This window comes from Acanthopagrus latus, chromosome 15 (assembly GCF_904848185.1).
Source record: "Acanthopagrus latus isolate v.2019 chromosome 15, fAcaLat1.1, whole genome shotgun sequence".
NCBI lineage: Eukaryota > Metazoa > Chordata > Actinopteri > Spariformes > Sparidae > Acanthopagrus > Acanthopagrus latus.
The window spans coordinates 27617115-27642472 of NC_051053.1; the positions used below are offsets into that span (position 1 = coordinate 27617115).

At 43.2% G+C, this 25358-nt stretch overlaps 1 protein-coding gene across 2 annotated transcripts; it reads right to left on the reverse strand.

Moving 5' to 3' along the window:
* Positions 1-601: 601 nt before the first annotated feature.
* On the reverse strand, positions 602-23799 carry LOC119033587 (TBC1 domain family member 12-like). Of its 2 annotated transcripts, none has more exons than XM_037123894.1 (13): positions 22025-23799; positions 15217-15352; positions 11038-11180; positions 10718-10800; positions 10326-10443; positions 10131-10237; positions 9621-9704; positions 9433-9524; positions 9245-9316; positions 8908-9036; positions 8705-8814; positions 5328-5586; positions 602-5159 (listed from the first exon to the last, which is right to left on the reverse strand). In XM_037123894.1, the coding sequence occupies exons 1-13, from the start codon at positions 23458-23460 to the stop codon at positions 5088-5090; spliced, it is 2841 nt and encodes a 946-aa protein (XP_036979789.1). In that variant the 5' UTR covers positions 23461-23799; the 3' UTR covers positions 602-5087. The 2 variants fall into 2 exon arrangements, with proteins under 2 accessions (XP_036979789.1, XP_036979791.1); XM_037123896.1 differs by having other exon boundaries at positions 11038-11175; positions 15215-15352.
* Between the last annotated feature and the right edge of the window lie 1559 nt (positions 23800-25358).

Sequence of the window (25358 nt, forward strand, 5' to 3'; positions counted from 1 at the left end):
CTGACTTTTCTGGTAATGCTTATTTTTTGAGAATCTTTTTTCTCTTCTTTGACACAATTTGGAATTCTGATGTTTTTTTAATTTTTTCATTCAACTTTTGTAAGATTCTGACTTTTTTTAAGTAATTTTTTTTAGGTTTCTGACCTTTTTTATTTTGATAATTTGACTGACTTTTTCTCAAAATCCTGAAATTGTCTTTAATGGGAATTCTGACTCATTCTCATTTTTGTCACCTAGAAAAACATTTTTTTAATACTTTTTTGTCAGTAACCCATTTTTTCACCAAGAAAAGAGCGATTTAATTCAGGACACTTTGTTCAGACCAGGTGAATCATAACAGCGTCCTTCAAATAACAAGAGGCTGGCTCTTCCCGAGCCACGGCCGCCCCTCATTTTCATCTCAAAAAGAAGTTAATTTTTAGTCACCTCCTAGAAGAAAAAAAAAATTTACCATAAAACACTCGTTTTCAAGCCTTTTTTTCCACAACTGGAACAAAAGATTCAATCTTGTTTTTGTCACCTAAAATAAAAACACCTCATGTCTCTCGTTTTCCGGAACTGAATCCCCTCTCAAGTTAAAGTTTTGAAGGACAGACAGAAGACCATTTGCTGAGATATTTATTTACACATTTAACTAGTGGCCATTATATGAAAAGAAAGAACATTTTTACAGTCTATTTACATCACCTGTAAGGCATTATGAAAAAAAAAACTGTACACTGAAATCTGACAAGAAAATGAGAAAAAAAAGAAACTAGATGAATTTACATGAAAGTGTAAAACAACTGGAGAGCGACGCTGGAACTAAAATACAACAAACACATATGAGGGGAAATATCACCCTTCTTCTCTCTGCAGCTGTCTGAATATCTCATCAAAAATCTGGAGTGACGTGAGACGAGGGAGCGTTAAACCAACCTGCTGAGGATTCTGGGTAATTATACTGAATTTCTCTGGCTAAACAAACACCATATTGCACTTTTATCTTTGAATTGAAAGAGTCAACACAGAGTGAACGTGAGTGAAACACACAAAGATATCCTGTTTCATCTCCAACACACCTGATGGTTCGTTTCATTCTGTTCGAGTGAAATAACCGACGATTAAAACCTGCATCTATAAATCTGAAATCATCACAATATATAGATATCTGTAGTCTCAATCTTAAAATGTTTTGATAGTTGTGTTTCTGACAAATGTATTCTCACCTGCAGCACAATTTTTAAGCCAGACAAATTTAAAATCAAAACATTTCTGTAGTTTTTCAGGTTTCAGTCTAATTTCAAGTTTAACTTTACGAGTTAAGAATATTTTCTTAGGATCAGCCCAAACTTGTCAGGATCCATCAGAAGTCCCTCGAGCTGTAACAAACCGAGCTGCTGATGGTTAATTAGTCAACACGACCAACTTGTGTCGCCCTGAACTCACAGATGTGTTAAAAATAAAGATCTGAAACGTGTTTTCATACAAGAATCAACGTCACGTCGGTCACATTTACAGTTTTGTTATTGTTCTTTTACATTATAACAATGAAAATTTTACTTAACTGGAACTTATTTCATTACCAGCTCACAGACCTGTGTATCTGCATTACTACATCATTACTGAGTGTCATTGAACTCTGCAATTAGTGTAATTAAATAATATATATAAAATAAAATAAAAAGAAAGGTCATGTTCACAAAGTGCTAATTTCTTTTCTCTTCGCTCTGATTCATCATCCAGCGGACAGAAGTGTTCAGATCCACTGGAGTTTCACTGCCGTCCCCACCTGCTGAACATAAACTCTGCTCACGTTTTATTTTGAAAATGCTTCCCCAGTTAACTTCCTGATTAGCTGAGAAAGATCACAAGGCCATTTTTAAATTTGTCAAAATCTCCAAAAAGAAATGTGGTTGTCTGCGTCACCTCCAGTGAATCTGACGCTTCTGTCCGACTGATTCAATGATCGCAGCGTTTTGGCAGTTCACACACACATCAACACAAACATGTTCCCCCCCAAAAAAAACAACACTGATACCGGCTTCTACTCGGCTGATGTGCAACAACAAACCCTTTATCTATGGAGTCATTTGGTGTAACACTGGTACGATGCAGGAAAACTCACCAGAGAAGAAGAAACCTGCAGGAAAAGGTCTGCTGTTCCTTTAAACTCATTCTGACCCTGAATATCACAGTCTCTAATCAAACTCTTCCTTCATCTCAAAGTTTTATACATTTAATTACTGAACGTAACACCGGCGGTGATGCAGGAACCACTCGTGTCTTCTTGCTCTTTTTTACCATTTGTTTAAAATAAAATAATAGTTGTTTGACAGATCTGAAAGTGTTAACAGAGGAGGATTCTGATCGTGATCAGAAAAGGAACAATAACTTAGAAAGTAATGGCGAGCTGAACTTGAACCTCTTCCTTTCTCTTCCTGCAGGTTTCCTCGTCGTCTCCGGTGAGTTTCCGGCTTTTACAAAGCTGCGTTCAACGTGGTGACGACACTACAAAGATGTGGCTGCTTGGTCCGTGTTTTTAAGGCCCGCTCATTCGCTGGTGGGTGAGTGGAAAGAATTCATCGTTAGTAGTGTGTGTGTGTGTGTGTGTGTTTATCTAGAGGTAGGGATGAAATGGAGGTGAAGGGTACGTTTCTAGCGAGTGTTAATCAGAGGAGTGTTCAACTCAGAGTGACAGAGCGGAGACGGAGGTGATGTAAAGCACTTCAACAGGCCGTGAGACCCGACGGGGCGACGAGTCGTCGAGCGCAGGACGAGAACTTCTCTGTGGGCTGCAACTAGTTCCATTATCATCAATCTGAGGAATATTTTCTCACATGATTGATTTATTTTCTGTTAACTGACTGAAAACTATAACTCTGCAATCAGCTGACTGATTTTAAACAGTTTCTAAACTTGCAAATGTGAATATTTGCAGGTTTTTAACAACATTATTAGTCTTTAGTGTGTTTGTCAAACTATTTTCTGACATTTTTCAGACGATTAGTCAAGAAAACAATCTGAAGATGAACTGATAATCGATAACCCAATTATTGGAAATCAAGGAGACTGATAACTGATATTTCATACTGATATTTAATCGCAGTAAAAAAAATAAAATCTTTAAGTCCAATTTTGAGGTACTGGAGAATGTGAAACGTTTTCTCCACCTCAGTTATTTGATAAATTTAGTTACAGTTACTTTGAGGATTTATATTGTTTATTGATTATACTAACTGTGGCGTGTTTCCGATCAGATGTCAGGACATGAAGGACGTTAGAAAATTAATGCTTAAATCCAGATTTGAATCATTTTGTGACTTTAAAATGAAAAGATGACTCGATAATGATCATTTGTTGCAGCCCTGACAGATTTACAGTCCAGCAGTCCGCGGTGATGTCTAGAGACGCCTCGACTGGCTGAAACAAAAAGTCTGACATTTAATTTAAAATATAAATAAGAGTGGATTCTGGATTCAGAGGACGTTCGAGTCACGAATAAACAATTATCAAAACAGTTTCAGTTTGAGTCTCGTGGAGTTTTACAGTCAGCAGCAGACTCAACAGAAACTGACGACAACGGAGGAAAGTCGGAAAGAGTTCAGTTACAATCTGACGTCCGAGAGGAAAGAAAAGTTCTGGCGCGTGCGGTAAAAATAAAGTACATAAGATCTCAGAATCTCCCGGGGCAATTAAATAAAAAATAAACACCATCATCTTTAGTTTCTCGTCTGAAAACAATCCTGTTCATCTGTAAAAAAATCTTCCAGACGGCTGCTGATTTCTTTTTTACACATTTTTCATAGACGATGAAAGAAGCAGTGAGAACATTTCTGCTGCACGGAATAAAAAGCTTCATTCTCAAGCCAGAAACTAGTAAAATCTAAAAGCCAAGCCAAGAATAATTAGTCCGGTGTTCACGTGATGCGTCACGTGATGCGTCACGTGATGCGTCGCCTACGTGTTTCTACGCGTTCTGCTCTAAATGGAAACTGCGTTGATCACCGACAGAAAACAATTAGTCACTTAATGCCCGTTAATTTATCTTGAAAGTGTTTCCACACCTCTTAAAGCCAGTGTTGGTGCTGCTGCGTTATAAAGTGCTCTTCAGGTCCGTCTGGATCCTTAAAACACCGACTGAGAATCCACAACAGACCGAATCTCTACCAGATGGTCTTTTACTCCACAACATCTGGTTAAACACCAACAGTGGCAAAAAGTTTGATTTTTATATCAGGATTACATCTGAAATTATCTAACACTTGTAGAAAAAGACCGTGGAATAATTAAGTTCCCGTAAAAACATAAAAATCACAACATATTTCGTCACAGTCTGCTTAATTAGGATCACTGATGAGATTATCTGATTAATAAGAACGACTTCATTGTACAGAATGATCACCGTCACCCGTTCAGTTTCCAAACTGTTTTTTTTTTTTTGCCTACATGTGAAAATATGACGAAGCTCGGAGGTTAGAGTCGGAGGCTAATTCCTCGGCCATGCTACTGCGGATTCCCGTCATTTTTAGACCCAGGCGCCTGGTTCAAGCTAACAAATGCAGCAAATGGATTATAGTGTGAAGTCAAAACCACGAGGACCTTACATTAAATAGTTAAAGGTCATCTTTGAAGCCTTTAGAAAATCATTAGCACCGAAAATTAGAATGGAGTCTTTGAGAATTACACAGGGCGTAACGCTCGCCGTTAGTGGTGTGTGCGTCCCAACATGGAGGCCCAGTCAGCCGGGAAATAACTCATAACATTATCTGAAAGTCTGTTTTTTTAATTCTCCAGCTTTTGTCGGCCGGTAACATCGTGACACTGCTGCCAAACAACCTGTCACCTCTCCGAGAAATACTGACGAAGGCCGTCGAAGTTTGGCGTAAACCAACCACTTTGGTTTCACGCTCGAAGCCGCTTCTTTCTTCTTCTGCAGTGTCGGCTCGTGTTCGCTTCAAGCTTCATAGCTCAGAGTTTAGCTTCAGGCTACGTAGCTTCAAGCTTCACAGCTAGCCTCTGATGCTAGCTCTGACGCGTACCTCCCGACGTTCGTGGCTGGGTTTGAGTTTGAAGACAGTTGGCATTAGCGTCGAGGTTAGCTAGTGTTAGCTTCTCAAAGCCGGGCTGGTGTTTTTGTCCGTCTCTTTAGTTCCATCCTTCATCAACGCAGAAAACACCTGAGAGAGAAAACAGACAACGAAGCGTTAAAACATTTTAGAGTCGTTTTAGAGAAGGAGACGATGAGGCCTACAGCGCCATCTTGTGACAACACTCTACTTGTACAACTGAGTTTATTCACTCCAGATTGGATTGAAAATGGCTTCGATCTGGAGTGCGACACTGACCTGAGCCCAGCGGCGGTTCCTGCTGATCATGTGTGTGTTGGCCATGGCGCTGAAGAGTGTGTGTGGCTGCAGGTCCTCCGGCAGGCGGGTCAGGAACTGAGCGATGTGGATGAAGTCCATCTGGAGCAGGATGTCCTCGAAGAGACGCAGGATGCCCAGCCCCGTCCGAAACAAGCTCTCCTCGCCGTCCCGACAGAAGACGTCCCACACCCGACACGCCACGTCCAGAGGGAGGGACTTACTGTACAGAGTGAAGATCCTGGACGGACAAAAACATGGAAACGGATCAAAAACAGAACTCATTCAAGACAAGCTGGCTCCTTCTGAGTCAACAATCTAACACAGGCCTTTAGCTAACTCTGTTAGACGGGCTGGTGTTAGAACAATGCACTTCTTATTGTTTCTTCACTTTGTGTATTAGTTTTCATGATTGAAAAAGAAAATATTATACAAAAGTAAAGAAAGAAACAGTGCAGCTTCTGATTCTTTTCAGTGGTGAAGCAGGTCCTCTGCTCCAACAGCCTGGGTTCAAACATTTTAATTAAAAATTATTTTTGTACTGAGGCTCTGAACAGTCAGTTTATATAAAAACAAAGTTTTTCTCTTTGAGATCTCAAGTAAATAATGCCTTTATCTCGGGAAAATGACAGATAACTTCTAAAAGACAAAGAAAATAAATTAAAAAAAACTTCATGACAGGAAAACATCGGAAATATATAATACAGTCATGGAAAAAATTATTAGACCACCCTTGTTTTCTTCAATTTCTTGTTCATTTTAATGCCTGGTTCAACTAAAGGCACATTTGTTTGGACAAATATAATGATAACAACAAAAATAGCTCGTAAGAGTTTAATTTAAGAGCTGATATCTAGCCATTTTCCATGGTTTTCTTGATAGTAACCAAAATCACTTAAGTTCTTACATCAATAGCTATGGCACTGTACTGCCAAAAACACTGCTTTTAAGCATTCCATGTTTTCTTTTCTGTTTGCTTTAAACACATGATACACACAGGAGTTAGTACTTGATTGCGTAACCATTGTTTTTGATGACTGAAGCCATGCGTCTTGGCATGCTCTCCACCAGCTTCTGACATTGTTCTGCTGTCACAGCAGCCCATTCCTGTTGCACAAATTCAAACAAATTTGCTTTGTTTTTGGGCTTGTGGTTCTCCATTTTGAGTTTGATGATTTTCCATAGGTTTTCAACTGGATTCAGATCTGGTGATTGAGCAGGCCAAGGCATGGTGCGAATGTTGTGGTTCTCCATCCAGGCTTTAACTGACCTTGCTGTGTGGCAAGGGGCATTGTCTTGTTGGAAAATCCAGTCATTCGAGGCAGGAAAGAGTTTTCCAGCTGATGGAAGAAGACTGTTTTCAAGAGTAGCCCTGTACATGACCTGGTTCATTCGCCCTTCACACAATTGCATTTGCCCTGTTCCACTCATACTGAAACAACCCCAGATCATCACTGATCCACCCCCATGTTTTACTGTAGGGGCAAGACAGTCTGGTTTGTAGGCTTCTCCAGGCCTCCTCCTAACCAGTAAGTTAGCTGGAGTGGGCATCAACTCAAAATTGGATTCATCACTGAAGAGAACCTTAGCCCAATCATCAACAGTCCAATCCTTGTGATCCCTAGCAAAGAGTAACCGGGCCTTCCTGTGCCTTTCGTTGATGAAGGGCTTCTTCCGTGCTCTGTGTGACTTCAGACCAGCTTCAACAAGTCGGTTTCGAACTGTCCTTGCCGAACAAGTCACATTTCTCGACAGTGCCCACTCATTTTGAAGGTCCCTGGAGGTCTGACGACGATTCCTGACACAGGAACGGACGAGTGCACGGTCATCTCGTGGGGTAGAGAGACGTTTCCTGCCGCGGCCAGGTAGCAATTTGGTAGTGCCGTGTTCGGCTTGTTTTTTCTTGTTGTAATGAACAGCTGTCTTGGAGATCTTTAGTTTTTTTGCTACCTGTCTCTCACTCATGCCAATTTCCAGCAGTGCCAAGATGGCTGCCTTTGTGGCTTCACATAATTCTTTTGTTTTAGGCATTATGTGAGAGCTGACAACTTCTGAGTTGTGCTATGGCTTGAATGTAAGCAGGAAACCACTCTAAGCCTTTGCATGTGCAGTGCTGCTTATGACATGAAATGGCCTCTTATATACCCTGGGAATACAATTAAGCTTAAGAATGTCAAATAGGACATAAAGTATTATGTGATCAGCTGCATTTTTTGTCGTGTTCATTGTATTATACCTTTAGTGGTACCAGGTATTAAAATGAACAAGAAATTGAAGAAAACAAGGGTGGTCTAATAATTTTTTCCATGACTGTATATGTTTGACCCATAACCATGAGGGCTTCCGTAGTTATGGGCTAATTTGTTTACTAACCAAACGAGCTGAGTCAGGCTGTTGCAGGGACGCCAGCTAAGATTAACAGAGAGTTACAAGGTGGCCACCTCTGTCAGCGTGACAAAACTCTGACAGGTGTGTTTTATCAAAAACATTGTGAACTCTGTCATGTGTGACTCTGTTTGTGGTGTTATACTGATGAAGTGTGCCTGACACGCTGCTGCATCGTAATCTGAGCAGTGCAGCAGGAAAGACGCTGCCGAAACTGAGGAGCAGCACTTATCTATCCCTTACAGCAGCAAAGTGTCACGTGATGCCTTGATATTCTGATATTTCGTGGCATTACATCCCATCAGTATGACGTGTTCACACACTTTCAGCTGCTTCTGCACCTCCGATTGGTGACTTTTTACCTCAGAAAATCTCTTTTTCACACCTGAATGTTTGCAGGTATTGACTCTTAAAATCTGTTATTACTTTACAAAGCCAGTTCATCCTCTGATTATTACAGATTTACTGAACATAGTCACTAACATGACTTTCATATCCTGTCAAAGAGAGAAAGAGACTGAAGATGTTGAGCTGTTTCTTTAATTCATTTATTTATGATTGCAAGTCTAATAAAATCTTAAACCCAAACTCTTTCACACAAGGTGGAACAAACAGCCATGTGGTAAATGCTGTAACGACCTCATGTAGAAAAGGGTTAGTTAGTTGTTTTTATAGCCTGTCGCAGCAATTTTTGTCACTTAACGACTTTTCCGGTACACGACAATCATGAGTCATCCCGACCCGCTTTTAAAGGGAAAGAGAGCCGACACCCTGATTCGTTTAATTCATGTTTGCACAAAACATACCTATGATTACCTGAGGGACTAAACAAAACCCCTCTGCAGCTGGATAATATGTTGTTTAACAGGCAAAGAGGAGGTGGACGCACCCTGAATGCACTCGCACTGTGCACTTTAGACCAAACACTACAGATCGTACCAGCAGGGCCGCCGGCAGAGTGTTTAATGACTCACCAGTCGATGAGATAGAGGTCAGGGGTCAAGTTGTTGGTCTGGAAGTGGCTGAAGAGACGAGGAAGATTCTCCTCAAAGAAAACCTCGAAGGCTGCAAAATACTTCAACATCTGACCGACAGACAGAAGAAAGAGGAAAGGAGGGAGGTTAAAGTGACGAGAGCAAACAAACAGTCACACTGTTAACTCTGTGTGTGTTTGTACCAGCTCGTGGTCGACTCTGAAGAAGGCCATCTGACAGGGTTTATTGAGCAGGTTGGCAAAGGTGATGAAGGCGTCGGCCTCCTCCAGGTTGAGGATGAGCACAGCGGCGATGAAGGACATGCCCTGCACCTGAACACACCACGAACACAGACTCCAGATCAGCACCAGAGACGAACTGTGTGTGTTTCTGTGACGACCTCTAAAGTACTGACACGACCTCCAGGACTGCTAACGCTACCTTTGGGATTGTAGGATGATTCATTCTCTCTGTACGTATCCAGATTTGACTTGTTCTGAGTTTATTTTTTTTTATCATGGAAGAAAAAAGTAAACTCACGTAGCCGATGTCGGGTCTGTAACAGGTGTACGCTCCTAAAACACTGTGGAGGAGGTCGTGGTACGGACCGCCCTGCAGAGAGAGGAGAGGGGGAGGAAGAGATGAGGAGGTGTGACGGGCAGATTCATCCAACAGTGAGGAAGATGAAGCCATGAAAAAGAGAAAGATCTGGAAGTTAAATCTGTTACCTTCTGGAAAATGAAGAGCGATGGGAAGGTTCTGGAAATGTCCAGTTTGATGAGGTCCAGACTGGACTCTCTGTCAGCCAGAGACGCCCCTTCTACCAGAAAACACACGAGAAGAGAAAAGAATTCAACACGTTATTTGGACCTGAACGTTGAGTGATGTAAGAGGTCGGACCGGCGCCGTGTCGTACCGCTCTCGCTGTCGTTGACCGAGCTGGTTTCACTGTAACTCCTCCACTTCTCCTTGGCTCTGGACAGGAAGATCTCATACAGCTCTGCACGAAGACCAAAACAAAGAGATCAGAAGTGTTCACACAGCTGGAGCGTCTGACTGCTAAAACAAACCAGGAATCAGGTCTTAACTTTGATACACAGCACCAAAAAGATCAGAAACGGCAGCAGATTCAGCAAAGATTCTCCTTTTTTGCCAGTTAAATGCTTTTATTATGAAGCTGTAGCTGAAGGATGTTTCTTTACGTTCTTCTTGCTCCATTGTAGGTGGCGGTTATGCACCTTAACGTTGGTCGGATCACATCACAGAACTAAAGAACTTCTGTACTTTCTGAACACTATTCGACAGTCATGGTTACAGACTCTCTCCAGCTTCCTAAACTTGTATTTTGACTGTAATTAATTTGCCAAAAAATAGAGAAAAAAAACACAATGAAAAAAGAAAAAGATGAAATAAAATCAGTTTGTACCTGGCGTGATGTTCAGCTCGTTGCCGATGGCGAGGCTCCACACTCGTCCCCTGACGCTGGGAGGAAGTCCCTGCCACCAGAGCTCCCTGACCCGCCTCGTTCCCTTCCTACACACACACACAATGAGTCAAATAAACAAGCTCACACACACTTACAGAGTGTGTACGACACACACACAAAGACGTGGAGACGTACATGGTGTCCCAGTGTGGCAGGATCTCGGTGTTCCAGATGACCATGGCGTTGGAGATGATGTCCTCCTGTTTGTGTCTCTCCTTCATCTGACGCTTCTTCCTCTGAGCTTCCTTCACCTCTGAGGAGAGACAGAGACAGAGAGAGGGAGATTTAGAGAGGTTTGTCCCTGCTGGCCACCGTACATCTGTCTGAGCCAGTCAGAGTAAAAGAAGAAGAAGAAGAAGAGAAGAATGGCTCTGCGTCCGGCAAAGAGTGAAAAATGTTTCCAGAAAAAACTGTTCTTGCCAACAAGCTCTTTGTGGCAAGGTGAGGTAACGTTCAATGCTGGCACAATTAGCTTTGGATAATTGCTCTGTGTGTGTGTGTGTGTGTGTGTGCGTGCGTGTGTGTACCTCTCCTCTTGGCTCCTGCCACCATCTCCTCATACTCCATTTTGTGTCTCTGGGTTTCCTCCAGTGATTTGGCGGGGAGGTTCCTGAAGGACACAGAGAGACAGACTTCCTGTCAGGTGTTCAGCGCACACAGCCTGACGTAAACTGCTCGTCTGGAAGAGACCGATCTGAATGAACTTTCAATCATGGAGAGGGATGGTCGGGTCTGAGGACCGAGGATGTCGCCCACTGAGGCCATGTGATTTGGGGTTTTAAAAATAAAACTGATGAAACCACATAAGTCACATTTTCTCGGGCGATGGTGTCTGACTGGTACTCACGCCGGCCGGTCCTCCAGGATGAGAGCTGTGGTGGACAGAGGCTCAAACTCCAGGTTCTTCCTCCTCCCTGCAGCCGAGGGGAGCTGGGGACAGGAGGACGCGCCGCAGTCCTTCTCCTCCTCCTCCTCCTCCTCCTCCTCCACCTGAGGACACCAGACAAACACACACTTCTTATACAACAGTAATCATGTCGGTGGTTAAAACAAGGAATAAAACCAATATAGTTTTTTTTTGAGCCGATACAGATCATTAAAAATCAAGGAGACTGGAAACACATATTTTGAACTGATGTACATTTGTAGTAAAAACAAAAATCTGGTGTCAGAATTTAAACAACTGGTGATGGAATAAAGTAAGATTTCTTTCCTTCTCCAGGACATTTATGTGATAAATTTAATTTCAGTTATTTTGCAAATTCATATTATTCACTGTTTATTCCTACGTCTTCCTACCTCTCTGACAACACGGGCGACACATGAGCTGCAATCTTTCGAAAATAAAAAATGATGTGCGATATGAAAAAAACATTTCTAGGTAAATAAATGACAAAACCACATGACCCAAGACCAGTACCGGTCCACAGCCCAGTTGTTGGGAGCCTCTTGTTTACATTGTGATGTGTTACCAATCACACGTTGTTGTCGGCATTTTATCTGCAATCTGACAGAAAAATCACTGATGACGATAATCGGTTCATCCCTGGTTAAAAAGAGATGTTTGTTAATGGAAACATCCCTCGAGTGAACTTCAATATAATTTTGTTTTGTGTTTCTATTCATAGTTATTGGAGATTATTCAGATTCAAATGACTTTAGATATTTGTAGACTTTGTTCACTGCAGCTGTCAGTGTTGTGGTGAGTTTACTTGCACATGTGTTTGTCACAAAATGTTTGTCGGATGTCAGTACAAACAGTAGACATGTCAAACCACAATCTGCACACAGATATACAAGAGGTCAACACACACACACACACACACACACACACACACACACACACACACACACACACACACAATTAAACAACAGAGCAGTTGTTCATCAGCTGCAGCGCAGAGCGAAGACGTTGAATCACCGAGTCTGAATAAATCTCTTTCTGTGGGTGATTCTGTGTGTGTGTGTGTGTGTGTGTGTGTGTGTGTGTGTGTGTGTGTGTGTGTGTGTGGCCTGCACAATAAATAGTTCATTCACAGGAGCAGGGCAGCTGTGGGTCAAAGACAACAAGCCTTTTATAAACTGGTTTCTGAGCCGCGCCACCAGCAGAGGGAGTTCCTCCCCCGACTGAAACCAGCTTCACTGCTCTGTCATCACTTTCATCATGAACTGAAAGTCATATGTGTGAAATCATGTGACCGATCCAGTGATTTTTGCACCGTGAAAGCTGCTGTGTATCATTGACAGAGCGTCAGTGAAAACACTGTGAACGTCCTGTAAAGACAGATCCTCTGCGAGTCAGTTCGCAGCCTCAGATCCTCAGGTGGGGATTCTTCTGAAATCTAAATCTGAAGGTGACCGAGCTGTTGTCATCCGGCCTCTCAGCTTTAGGAACCTGAGCCTGAAGATATCGTCTTTAAAAATCACTTCATAAAAGAATCAGTTCATCCAAACATGAGAAATCAGTCATTATCTACTCATGCCAATGGAAAGTCAGAAAGAAGTGGACATTTCTTCATCTGCACAGCAAACAAAAACAAACAACCACAGAAGACATGAAATGGCTCCTTACAGCCTCCAGAAGCCCTGAGATACAACTCGTCCAGCATAAACATATCCTACAGAACAAGCTATTTACGTTATTTACATCCTTATTAAGTCTTTTAAATAACATTTAAATAATGTCTTCTCAGATCAGTTTGGGATTCTGCAGACTTGGATTACAGCAGACGAGCTGTATGGAGCCATTTTATGTTTTCATGGTTGTTTTTCTGTTTTAAAACAAGTCTGCAGTTACTTTAGTTGTTGAAAATTCACTGGAAACGTTTTGAATCATCATTTTTTTGGCTATCCAGTATCGCACGTAGGACAGAACCTGTAGTAGATGTTAGTGGAGGTGTTGCAGAAAGTGTGTAGACAGCAGTAATTATCCTCAGATAACGAGGATTACTGCACTTAAACAGGATTATTATTTTGGCAGTTATAATCTCTCTAAACCTGCCAGCTAATTGTTCTGTTGTTGCACAAACTGAATTCAAAGGAAACAGCTTAAATGACACCACCCGCCTCGTCTTCCTCCTCCTGCTCCTCCTCCTGCTCCTCCACAGTCTTGTGTCTGACGTGTCAACCAACCGAAGCCAAACCACATCTGGTCGGCTCTTTTCCTGATGAATCATCTGACTCTGGCTGCCATCATGTGAGCAGAGCGACCGTCAGACGGCCTTCACACCACACGGTCAGGTCAGAGAACAACCCTGGAGCCGGAGTAAGGACAGTGAGGATCTGGGGGGGTTTATCTAATTGAAAAATCAAACCTCACCCAATTAAGTTCAACCAGAGACAAGGAGGCTGCTGCTGCAGTGTGTGTGTGTGTGTGTGTGTGTGTGTGTGTGTGTGTGTGTGTGTGTGTGTGTGTGGACACCACCTGTGCCAGATGACAGGAGATGAACAGCTGTGTGTGCGTCATTGCTGGCAACGCAGCAAGTGGGGGATAGAGGGTTGAATTGTGTGTGTGTGTGTGTGTGTGTGTGTGTGTGTGTGAGGGGGTAATAATCTGCGTCTCAGCTGCAGGCTGTGTGTGGACGTTGCCTAGCGACCACATATACTCTCTCTCTCTCTCTCTCTCTCTCTCTCTCTCACACACACACACACACACACACACACACACACACACACACACACACACACACACACACACACACACACACACACACACACAGTAAATCCATTTTGCAGCCTCTCTCCTGTATGTAAACAGATGCCCGCTAACAGCATTAGCCTCTGGAGAATCAGGCTAACGAACATTAATCATCAGGTCGACCAATCAGACGTGTTTGTGAGCAGCGAGCGGTTCAGGCTGAAGTGAAGCATCTGGATTTTATATTCCACTTAAACATAAATGCCGCGCATACTCAGCATGTTCTCTAACATGATTTACCCACCAGATATTTTGCATTAATGTCGACCTCTTAGAGATTTAAAAAATGAAAAACACATCCTGAGAGCACAAGCTGACGTCTTTTAAATGTCCTGAACAACAAACCACGAAGATGTCCAGTTTATAAAACAGAGAAAAGAAACTAATCCTTTCTACGGAGAAGCTGGAACCAAAAAATGTTTGACAGTTTCTCCTGATAGATGCTCAATAAAGAAACTAAAGGAGGAGCCATCGATGCACATTCAGCTCTGCTCTTTGATTATACAGAGAGTTTGAAGTTAATAACTTCTGTGGTATTTCTGTTACTCATCACTGTGACTGAGGACACAGTGCAGTCATCCGCTACCTCTGACTCAAGGGTTTATCACCCCAGGAGGTCCACGAGGACATGGTGACATCAGACGTGGGGAGTCTGGAGGACGACCCCATCCTGTCCTCTCTCCAACAGGCCTTGAAGCCAATTTTCCAAGTGACAATGTCACGTGATGCACAGCGGCCAAAAAAGACTTGTACCCTGAACTACCACTGTGAAAGAGGAGAAACTCCCTGAGCCTGCACACAACATGTCAAGGGACAAACTTTTCATTTTTGAGGCTGATCCTGTGAGATTTCTCCTGCAGTCTGTAACCGTGTCTAACGCTGATCTCTTCAGACGGCTACAGGAGAAACTCCAGATGATTCAGCACGAGAAGCTGACCAGAGGATGACGCTCCAGTCTATAAGTCCACAGCAGGACTCACCTAAAACACCTGATTTGGCTTTTCAGACCACAACCTTTTCCATCCTAAAATGAAGAGGGACGCCATTATGACAGTGATGACCTCACTGTGGCTGTGATCCAGCTCCCGGACGCTGACTTCTACAACAACGCGACCTATATCCTCCACTGCCTGCTGGACTCAGGACTAAACTTTCACTCTGTCATTAGGAAATGAAAGCAATCTTCTCCCTGATTTGGCAGACAATGCTTAGTTTTAGTTGCTGGATACCCATGAGCCTCAGTCACCAGCTGAAGAGAAGCAGCCAATCAGAGGAGCTGTAACATCTCTGCTGGTGTTGATGATCTCAGTGAGAGTTCACAGAGCCTACCTGTTGCTCAGGTAACGTGGAGGCGGGCTCTTTCGTTGGATCGCCCTCTCTGGGTGCTGTCTTGCCAAACAGTCGCCACCCTGTTGCATTATGGGACAGCGCCTTGGGCTCTTTGGATTTCCTAGAAAACAGGCTCCTGAAAGAAAAGAGAGACAGAGAAAGGACGGGTTTGATCATCTTCAACATTCTTCAATTTACAGAGAACGGGAAGCAATAAATTGGGAGCATAAATGTGCAGAGCGCTGCAGTTTCTCGTGACTCAGAACTTCAACATCTCTTCTCTGGAAGTCGACCAAATGTTTATGTAAAAATCTGAAAGTGAATCAGCTTTAAATCACAATCCAAACTGAGATGTTACACATTCTCCCCGTTTGTCAGAACTTAAAATTGCTGCAGGAAACCGTCACCGCACAGGAAGCTGCAGATCGAAACATAAAAGCTCAAATCTAAACGTGTCGCTTCAAAAACAATCTTTCATCCAGAAAACTTTCCACAAGCCGCAGGCTGAAACTCAAAACCTCACATCTTACACAGCCGCTCAACATGTTGTACAGCTCTGTTTGACAGAGACGGGCACAAATCTTTCTGCACTGAGGTAAAATCATTTGAACATCTTCTCTCAAAGTAAATATAAAGAAATGATCAGAAATATAATTAAAGCATAACTGTCCTGTTAGACAGAAACAAGACATTCAGAGTTAAACTGTTTGAGTCTTGTAATGTTCAGAATTTTTCCACTTGCCTCTGAAATGTTAAGTTGTTGAGAAAACTGCAGAAAAAAACAAATCAGTTCCTCAAAAAAATGAGGGAAGAAGTGCGGTTATAAATAGTAAAGATGTAATCTGTGGTGAATTAATCCTCATCATCATTCTGACCACAGTCGTGCAGCTGCAGCAGTTTTCTGAAGAGATGCTGCAGAGAAAAAGCTGCCAAATCAACAGTTTTTAACATTCAGTTCAGTGGAGGAGTGTAACGGTCAGCTGGTGGGAAGAGAAAGGAGGAAGGCGGAGGGAGAGGAACTGGAGGAATCATGAAAAGGAAGTGGATCTGAGAAGGACACACACACACACACACACACACACACACACACACACACACACACACACACACACACACAACTCTGTGGCTCTAGGAGACAGCCAAGCAAATATTATTCCTCTCCTCTGTGCAGGCTCGAGTTTCCTCACTCTCAAGTGTTTGTGAGAATCCAGTCGAGTGTCAGAAACGAGCGCCGGGTCTCAAAAACCAAAACACACGGACGACCCGATGCCACGAGACGTGTTGAGGAATCTCAACTTGTCTTTTCTTCTGAACAGGAGTGAGCTTTATCGTTTGTGAAAGTGGAGATCATCAACATTTTAATAATTAATCTAAGTCATTTTGAAGCAAAAAAAAAAATCCTAAACTTTATCACAACCGGCTTCTTTAAATGTGATTTGAGACTGGTTTTCTCCCCTCGCAGTAAACGGAGCAGCTTTGGATTCTTCATTAAAACAAAAATGAATCCAAAAATCCTCAAATCTTTGCAGTTCCGGTTGCCTCGTGTGAAAGTCAGTGGGTGTTTTGGACGGGTTAAGGTCTGTGCTTACCACAAGCTTTTGTTCAACAACATAAAGAACATCAGTAAGTACCCTGCATTAGAATTAAAAAGCCTGTACGTATGTTCAAAACAGCAGCTGCTAACAAGCATCTAAATGAAACCACCAAGGTCGTCGGGAAATTCCAAATTTCAGAACCGAATCTGCGTTTTGTCGAGGGAACCGAAGCGATGCATAAATCCATCCCCCCCGCAGCTCTGTCGTCAAACCCACAGTTTGAACTTTCTACATCTTAAAATCAAAACAATAACAAAAAGATCACGCTGCATCACAAGTAAACAATACAGTGGCTCTGACTCTCTGACCAATAACCTGATGGTTCATCAGAAATTAAAGCAACTAAAAGAATAAAACCACAGATTTCTCTGGTCTGACGTTGTTGCACACATTCGGAATGATGTAAGCACAAAACTCAACACCATACAGAACAAAATCTAGTTGTTTTAAGACATTTTGGTACAATAAAAGTCACCTTTAAATGATAATCTGAGTGCTCTGTAACAGGAGTGTTGCACAGAGCGGCGCTGGACTGGTTTTAATTACGAAGCTGATCGTAACATTTTCAGTTCTGGCAGAGTTGAAAAAAGTCAACCGCATGTTTTTCTTCTTTCTCACTTGTCGTGTTTGCTGTGCAACAAGTGAGACAACACGACACAAACAGAAAACAGAAGTTACTCTCAGCTCTTCAGTCCGTTTTTTAAAAAGAACTGCTCTTTAAATTAAATGAGGCCGACTGTTGATCACAAACAAGATCTGTGAGAAGATAAAACACAGAACTGAACTGAAGGAGCCTTTTGAGAAAGCAGCTTAAGATTTACTAGCAGGGCTCGGACACAACAGGTCGGTTTGTCGCTATTTATACATATTCATGAGAAAAATAAAAGAGTGCCTGGCTCTGTGTACATCAAGCTGTTCCTCAGATCAGAGGCAGCCTTGTTCTCCTGGTGTCAGACACCTGCACACCTGCAGCTGCAGATTCAAATAAAGCCTTTAAATTGTTGCTCCTGATTTGTTTAAAAGAACGAGAACGGAGCAGATGCAGAGCAACAGATACAGAGTGTGTGTGTGTGTGTGTGTGTGTGTGTGTGTGTGTGTGTGTGTGTGTTGGGGGTTGTCTGAGTGTAAATAATTAACCACAGAGGTGATCAGAGCTAATTTTATAACCGTGTGTGTGTGTGTGCGTGTGTGTGTGTGTAGTTAGGTGATTTGTTTTGATCATAAAATCTGGAGAGTTAATCAGCTGATGGGTTACATCAGAGGATTTAAACACCACACAGTGACAGCTGATCGCTCCAAACGCCAAAGAAATGCCCTGGAAGTTCCTTCATGCACATCCACGAAATAACTCTGTTTTTTTAAATAATACCAGGATATATTTATGCTATAAAATAAAGGATAAAAGAATAACAATTCATGAGAGGTTGCTCACAATGAGGATGGTATCACGATACAGCAATCAGTTGGCCGAGATCAATCAGCAGTTTTTGTCCAATCGTAGATATGGTGGTATCGTCTTACATGTGGTCTGATATGTGCTGATACTAAAGCGTTTTTTAGGGTTTATAATCCAGAAAATGAAGTTACCTGTGTCAGTGGGTTTATTTCTTTTGGACCATGTTGATCATTAAACCTGTATATTATCCTGCCTCTGTTTCATAGCTTTGACTCCAGTGTTCGATAAACCAAACGTTTTGTACGGATCTCAGACGCAGCTGGAACCGGCTCCTAATGAAAAAAATAAAATGATGATAGTCGGGTAATGAAAGATGCAAGCGCTGTACTTTCCATTATTTTACATATGGGAAAAACTCGAACCTTGAAACCTTGAGGCATGCATAAAAGAAGAGAAAGCCTCAAACAATGAATCCAGCAGGAGGTCAGTGAATATCTGAATGTTTTGTAGACGTGCTTCAGGCCGACAGGGCAGCGCTGGTCCCTGTTGGACCTGATCTCTGCTGCTGACCCTCCCTGACCTGCACTCAGCTCTGAGAACCAAACAGCCAGCGTGGACGTTTTCCAGCCGGGCCTGTTTTCTTCTCTCCGCTCCTTCTCTCCTCCGTCTGGATTTCCTCTGAGACGCCGTGGCATTCAAAGCCAGCTGCTGAGGCCCGCGTCCAAAACCAAAACCACACACAGACGCAGATTTAACAAACAGAAGTTTTCCTACACCTGCCGGTCCAACAGGATCTTACTGTGTTGGTAATCAAAACGGAAAGAAAAATAGCCGTCTGGTTCTGGACTGTAATGTTGTCTGTGGTTTTCATCACGGTAGAAAGAGCTCTGCTTCTTTCACTTCCTCTGTCTTTTACAGGAATGTTGTCGGGGTGCAGTTCCAGTAACTTAACTACACTTGTCTTTTCTAAAATGTCCTTGTCTGAGCCGAAGACGAGCAAGTCAAATGTTCCTTATTTCTGTGTTTCTTGACATTGTATTCGTTAGACCTTGCTGTGGCTCCAGGCCTGGACGCAGCAGAGATAAATGCTGCTGAGGCTGTAAAAGCAGCCTGAACTCTCCCTCCTGCAGTTTTAAGGTTTGAATAAACAGCTCAGCCGACCTGCCTGCAGGCTACAAGCTTTGATCTCTTCAACCAACCTGCAAGTCTCTGATTATCTCCAAAGGCTCCACGAGCTTCCTGGTGTCTGTCTGAGCACCACAGACCCTCTGACAGATCCTAAACCTGGTTTCAGGGTGAAATGAACCGGCTGTCTCACGCCACCGTCTGTGGGCTTCTCACAGAGCTGCTGAACAACTTTGCAGATTTTCAACAGGAAACCAGGTTCTGTTTCTCTGTTCAGTAAAGAAAAAGGTGTAACAACAACTCCTTTCATGACAATTGTATGAGTTTATAATGTGGGGTTTTTTTTTGTTATTTTTACTGTTAACTCTTTTCTGTTCTCAGTTTAACATCAAACACTGTAAATGCCCCGTCTGAAAAACACCTAAAATCTGTTTATCAGATGACATACTATTTTTGAGCGACCACCTGTGAGTGAGGTTGTTCAAACTGGATGTGAAAATGCGATATGCCTTTTCAGGAACTGAGAATATGTTATCTCTTTCACGCCGCGATGTGCAGACGGTCACAACATCTCTGCTGCATCATGGCAGCAGTGCGGAGGTTAAATGGTGCCATGAACTGGCTTCAGAAATAGAAAGCAGAAGAGCAGACGGAGAAGTGAATGTGGGCTAAGCCCCGAGGAAAGAGGCTGCACTGAGTCGATGCTCACTGAGCCCTGCTGTATCACTTACTGCGTATATGTGTAACTGGGGCATGATTAACATGCAAGCTATTACACAGCTATAGGCCCCAGACTGCAGCTCTGAGATACTGTGAAAAGACACAGATATATGTCAAAAGGTTGACTCGCATGGCCAACTTCCTTCTAATCCCTCTATTATAACAGAAACTGGTATTAAATATGGAATTAGCCCACAGTATCTCTGTCGCTGGAGATCTGGAAACCAAGGAATATGGGTGTGGAGGCACAACTTTGCTGGTTTACAGAAAAATAAACGTTTGCTTATTCTCAAATTTGGAATATGAGAAACATGTTTGTATTTCCAGCATGAGTCATTAGAAATAACACATCTTACACAGATTTCTGACTATTTTCAAAGCCGTCGCAAACACCAAATATCTCCAAATCAAATCCATTTGTCGTGGTTACAAGTGCAGACCAGCTGCTGAGCGAACGCTGGATCATCATTACAACTTGAGATCAGTTCATTCAATGACATCCGGACCAGATGGGAGCTAACGAGTCGAGGTGGGAGGTCGAGTGGTGGGAGCTGAAAATACACGAGCAAGAAGGGTCTGGACGTGGTCGAACAGTCCTGCGACACTGTTGACCTACTGAGGACGAGGAAGCAGAGCAGAAGCTTTTCTTCCTCGTTTATGATGGAACATTATGAGTTCTGGGGTTTTTGAATGTTGGTTAGACAAAAGAAGCCAGTTGCAGACGTCACTTTGGGCTCTGAGAAACTATTACTGGACATTTTATTGACTATATTGTTAATTGTGAAAATAATCTGCAGATTAATTGACAATAAAGACAACTGTTGGTTGTGTTGAAGGCCTGAACCACACGTTCAATCGTTGATCCTTGATGTGCTTTTAGCCTGTTAGCCACATTAGCTTCACAAGCTTCGACCTGCAGCCTCGCTGGTGTTCTGCTCTTCGTCACAGCGTCCTGAGTGCATCAGTTCTGGTCCGGTCACAGTTTTCAGCAGGACCGACCCACGCTAACGACAGCTGCTCCTTTCAATTGACTTTTTCTCCATCGTGACATTTTTATAAAAGTAACGACTTGTGTGTGTTTTCTATTCTGGATCCTAACAGACTGTTTGAGCTCATCATTCAGGAACTGGTCCATAATTTTTAATTGATTATGAAAATATCAGCTCTATTATCGACTGATGATGATATGACAGATCGCACAGTTTCAGTATCGGTATGATCATGAATATCCTCCATGAATGACTGTAAAAAGCCGTCTTGCTCGCTGTATTCACCACAAAAACAAGTTTAATCAGATTATTTATCCTTCACTTGTGCAGGACGACCTTGTGATTTATGATAACTTATCTTAGATTACGTGACCTCCATTCCAGTACGTTCAGAGCAATTTTAAGAACATTTTTATGGTCATCAGGATAAAAAAATGACAAACTTGCCTTCCACTAAAATTCTCCGTTAAAGGAGCAGTCTGTAGTTTTGTGGAGGAAATGTTAATGAGAAGTGGAAAAAGATCCTCACTGGCTGATTTTAGACAAACTAAATAAACAAACTCTCTTTGTTTTCTCGCTGATAAACTGAATAAACAAACTGACATTAAAGGACAACACAGTTTATACTGTTTTACTATGTTTACATGTGGCGGACCCTGCCAACTTTCAGGGTTCTGGGGCCTGAGAACAGTTTGTTTATTCACTTAGAGAAAAAAATACTCCTCAGCAGTAAAGTATCAACTAATAACTGAGGAGTGATGATTGTTTATTCTTATTTATTCATAAGAAAGATGAGGTCAAGTCCAAAACCAGGTTCTGACCTTGTGTCTGAGGTCGAGATGGTGGTTGTTTTGGGATTTCCCAATATTTACCACATGAAAGGAGTGTGTGTTGACACATTCACCACGTGTGTGTGTGTGTGTGTGTGTGTGTGTGTGTGTGTGTGTGTGTGTGTCAGAGAGAGAGACAGCACTTGATTTTACCTGGTGAAGAAATCAGCGATGCCGAACCTCTTTGGCATCAGCTTGTGGTCCGAGCCGTCAGAGGGCTCGGTCAGGTCCGGCAGGTTGTCCGGAGCACTCTGCCTGCGACCAGCCTCCAACACGTTCCGGAAGTCCTCCACGTACCCCTCGTTTCCAAAATAAAAGCCCCCATCGTCATCGGGGGACAGCGGGGTGGCATCGCAGCTGAGGGACACCGCGAGGTTCGGGTTAGTCCTCAGAGTCTGCGGCCTCACGGGGAAACTAAGGTCACTGAAATCCTCCTCATCCGCCCGGATGTTGGGTTCGGACAGCGGGCTGCCACCGTTAGAGAGGGTGGACGGGCTGGGGGAGGGGAGTTTGGCACTTGATCCCGGGATGGGGGAGTCATTGGACGGGACCGGGAGGTGAGCCGGAGCTGGCGCATCCTCCCCCGGGCACTGGGAGACAGGTGTCCCGCTGCAGTCACTCTGGGTCCGCAGACAAACCCCCGACCCAGCCCCGTTTTCCTGCCTCACCCCCAGGTCCAGATGAATGTCTGGGTTGTGCTCTGGGGAACCGTCCGAGTCGGCCCAGTCACACGTCGCTCTGGCGGTGTTCACAATGTGGAAACCACCGTTGGCTACTTTCACTTCCTCCCCGTCCACGTCGCATAGTCTTTTTCCCAGTAGCGGACCGGAGAGCAGCCCTGCCTGCTGACAGAACCCGGTACCGGCTTCGTAACCGGAGCAGTCTCCGTTGGGCATGTTTACAGCTGGGCAGCAGAGGGCCGAGGCGGTGCAGGCGCAGTTCGGCTGGTGCTTCCCCGTGCATGGCAGTCGAGCAGCGGGGAGAGAAGCCCTGATACAGCCGGTGACTGCGCCGCCGTCAGCCGCCTCCTCTCCCGGGGTAACGTCGACAGAATCCGGGGTTTCCCCTCCGCTTTCCCCCACAGGATGCAGCCGCATCGGTGGGCCCGTCTCTCCCGAAACCTGACCCAGGAGCACAGCTGGACAGGAAGCGGCTGTGGTCCCTGTGAGGCCGAGCCCTCCTCCTCCTCCTCCTGCTTCTCCTTCCAGCTCCACCATTGTCGGCTCCTCCTGACCGAATGACTCAGTAAATCCGTTCAGGCCGCCGTGTTCGCCGCAAACCCCCGAAATCACACAGCTGTCAGTCATCTGTCCGGGGAGGACCTCCAGGTCCAACACGACCCCCCCGCTGTGTGGGGGCGGCGGTACCGGGGCGTCTCTGTTTACATTCCTCCCGTTACCGGTCACATAAACATGACCCTTCCCGGCTTCCTGACCCCCGCTGACACCGGAGCTGTGGTCTTTGAGTGCGATGAAAGATTTGAGAGCCGCTTTTCCTCCTCCTCCTCCTCCTCCTCCTCCTCCACCTTCTTCTTCGTTCTCGTTCAAGTCGACCGCAAACGACCCTCCGTTCTCCCTCGTCGTTTCCATGACCGCTCAGTCCGCCTAGCGTGCCTCGGCCCCGGGCGTAGAATCCTGCGACGCGTCGTCCTGCCCGGTCGGCCGAGCTCCGCAGCAGCAGCAGCAGGTTTTGTTGTTCATGGAGGAAGGGGCTACCATTTTAGCCAGGGGACACTTCAGCGTTACCTGACACCCGCCGGATGTAACGCGCTCATGTCTGGTGTCTCGAACAACCGTATTTTCTCCGTCCTTCGACGTTAAACGTCGCCGCCGGCAGAGGATTAATTAAATCCCTCAGCGGTTAACTGCAGCGGCGGCATTCCGGCCACAGTCCAGCGCCATCTTGAAAAATACCCCAACAATGACGTCATGGCCCCCAACTAGCTCGCTGTGTTTTGATTCGCAGTGACGCCTAGCGGCCGCTGCGTGTCACTGCACGCGGGGTTCCTGACCCCATTAACCCCGCTATATACTCAGATCCTTAAAATATAATACTCCATTACAGTAAAAGTAATACACTCTGCATTTTACTGAACACTCGTGCAGCTTGTAAAAAATAAAGACAAGATAAAATATTTAATAAAATGTGAAAAAAAAACCTCACACATTTGTTGCAAAAACTGCCATTGAAAAACTACATATTAGTATTTTTCATCTTTCACTGTGTCACAACATCAGTCCTGATAATTACCACCAAATTTTGATTCATTTTCAAGATTTTAATCTGTGTTATACCAGTTTGTTTACACAATGCCTCTGTTGTTTATTTATTTTATGAAAAGCAAAGCACAAAAAGGTTATTTTCCATACACTTTTGGAAAGAAACATGTTTTTCTTACCCCATTAACCCTGTTATGTATACTGAAATTTAGAAATTAAAAAAAAAACCTACATCACAAGTAAAAGTAATACACTCTGCATTTTACCTACTACTTGTAATACACTTTACACTTTACTTAACACTCTTGCAGCTTGTAAAAAATAAGATAAGACAAAACATTTAATACAATGGAAAAATACTCACACATCTGGTGCAATAAAATGTTCTATGTTAAAGAATGTCATAAAACATACTCTAGATTATTCACTGTGTTCTATCAAGACACTTTACATTTTACTAAGCTTGTTTTTCAACATTCACTGTGTTACATTTTCTACCAAATGTTCATTCATTTTCAGGATTTTAACCCTTATAATAAGTTTGTTCTCATGATGCCACAGTTATTTCTTTAAAATATATATATATATGAAAAACAAAACACAAAAAATTATTTTCCATATACTTTTAAAAAGAAACATGTTTCCTGACCCCATAAACCCTGTTATATATATTCAGTGTATAAAACACAGGATTTTATTTTGCACAGTTCTACGAGCTCTGTAGATGTTCATCTTAGAAATTATTTGACAACATAAAAACATCGTCAACATGTTGTTTGAATTAAATACAACAAGGATCCGAGTCAGAGCCAAACTGAGGATGACGAGATGGTTTCTTATTCAGTCCGATGACAAACAGCTGCTCCGGGGACTCTGGTGGTTTAAATTTAACAGTTCTTTTTTTTCTGTCACTTGTAACTTTGAACCAACTGAAGGAAGGCTTGATGTTCTCCTCCACACGCTGCATCTGAGTATGTGAAATGACTGATGGCCACTTTTATTGAATTTTAATTGTTTTTATTCAAACTGTTTCTGTAGAAAAATGACCAAACTTTCCTGCACATACTGTTAAATGATGAGTAAATGATGAAGTAATTAAAATTAGATTTTTTATTGAGATGTACTTAAATGAAATGAATCTAAAATACAAAGGTAATTAAATTGTTGTTAGAATAAAAATAATTTAAGCGTCAAACATTCAGGACGTAACGTTGGTGAGTAAATGAGATGATGAGGTTGTTATAATAAACTGTTTTCATGTGATCAGA

Bases quoted from the DNA above. Each gene is read 5' to 3' on its own strand.
- LOC119033587 (XM_037123894.1), bottom strand. From the start codon at position 23,460: ATGGAAACGACGAGGGAGAACGGAGGGTCGTTTGCGGTCGACTTGAAC. The intron at 11,181-15,216 runs GTAGGCTCTGTG...TGGTGTCCTCAG, and splicing joins CCACGTTACCTGAGCAACAG to GTGGAGGAGGAGGAGGAGGA. The intron at 9,525-9,620 runs GTACGACACGGC...GTTTTCTGGTAG, and splicing joins GGTCAACGACAGCGAGAGCG to AAGGGGCGTCTCTGGCTGAC.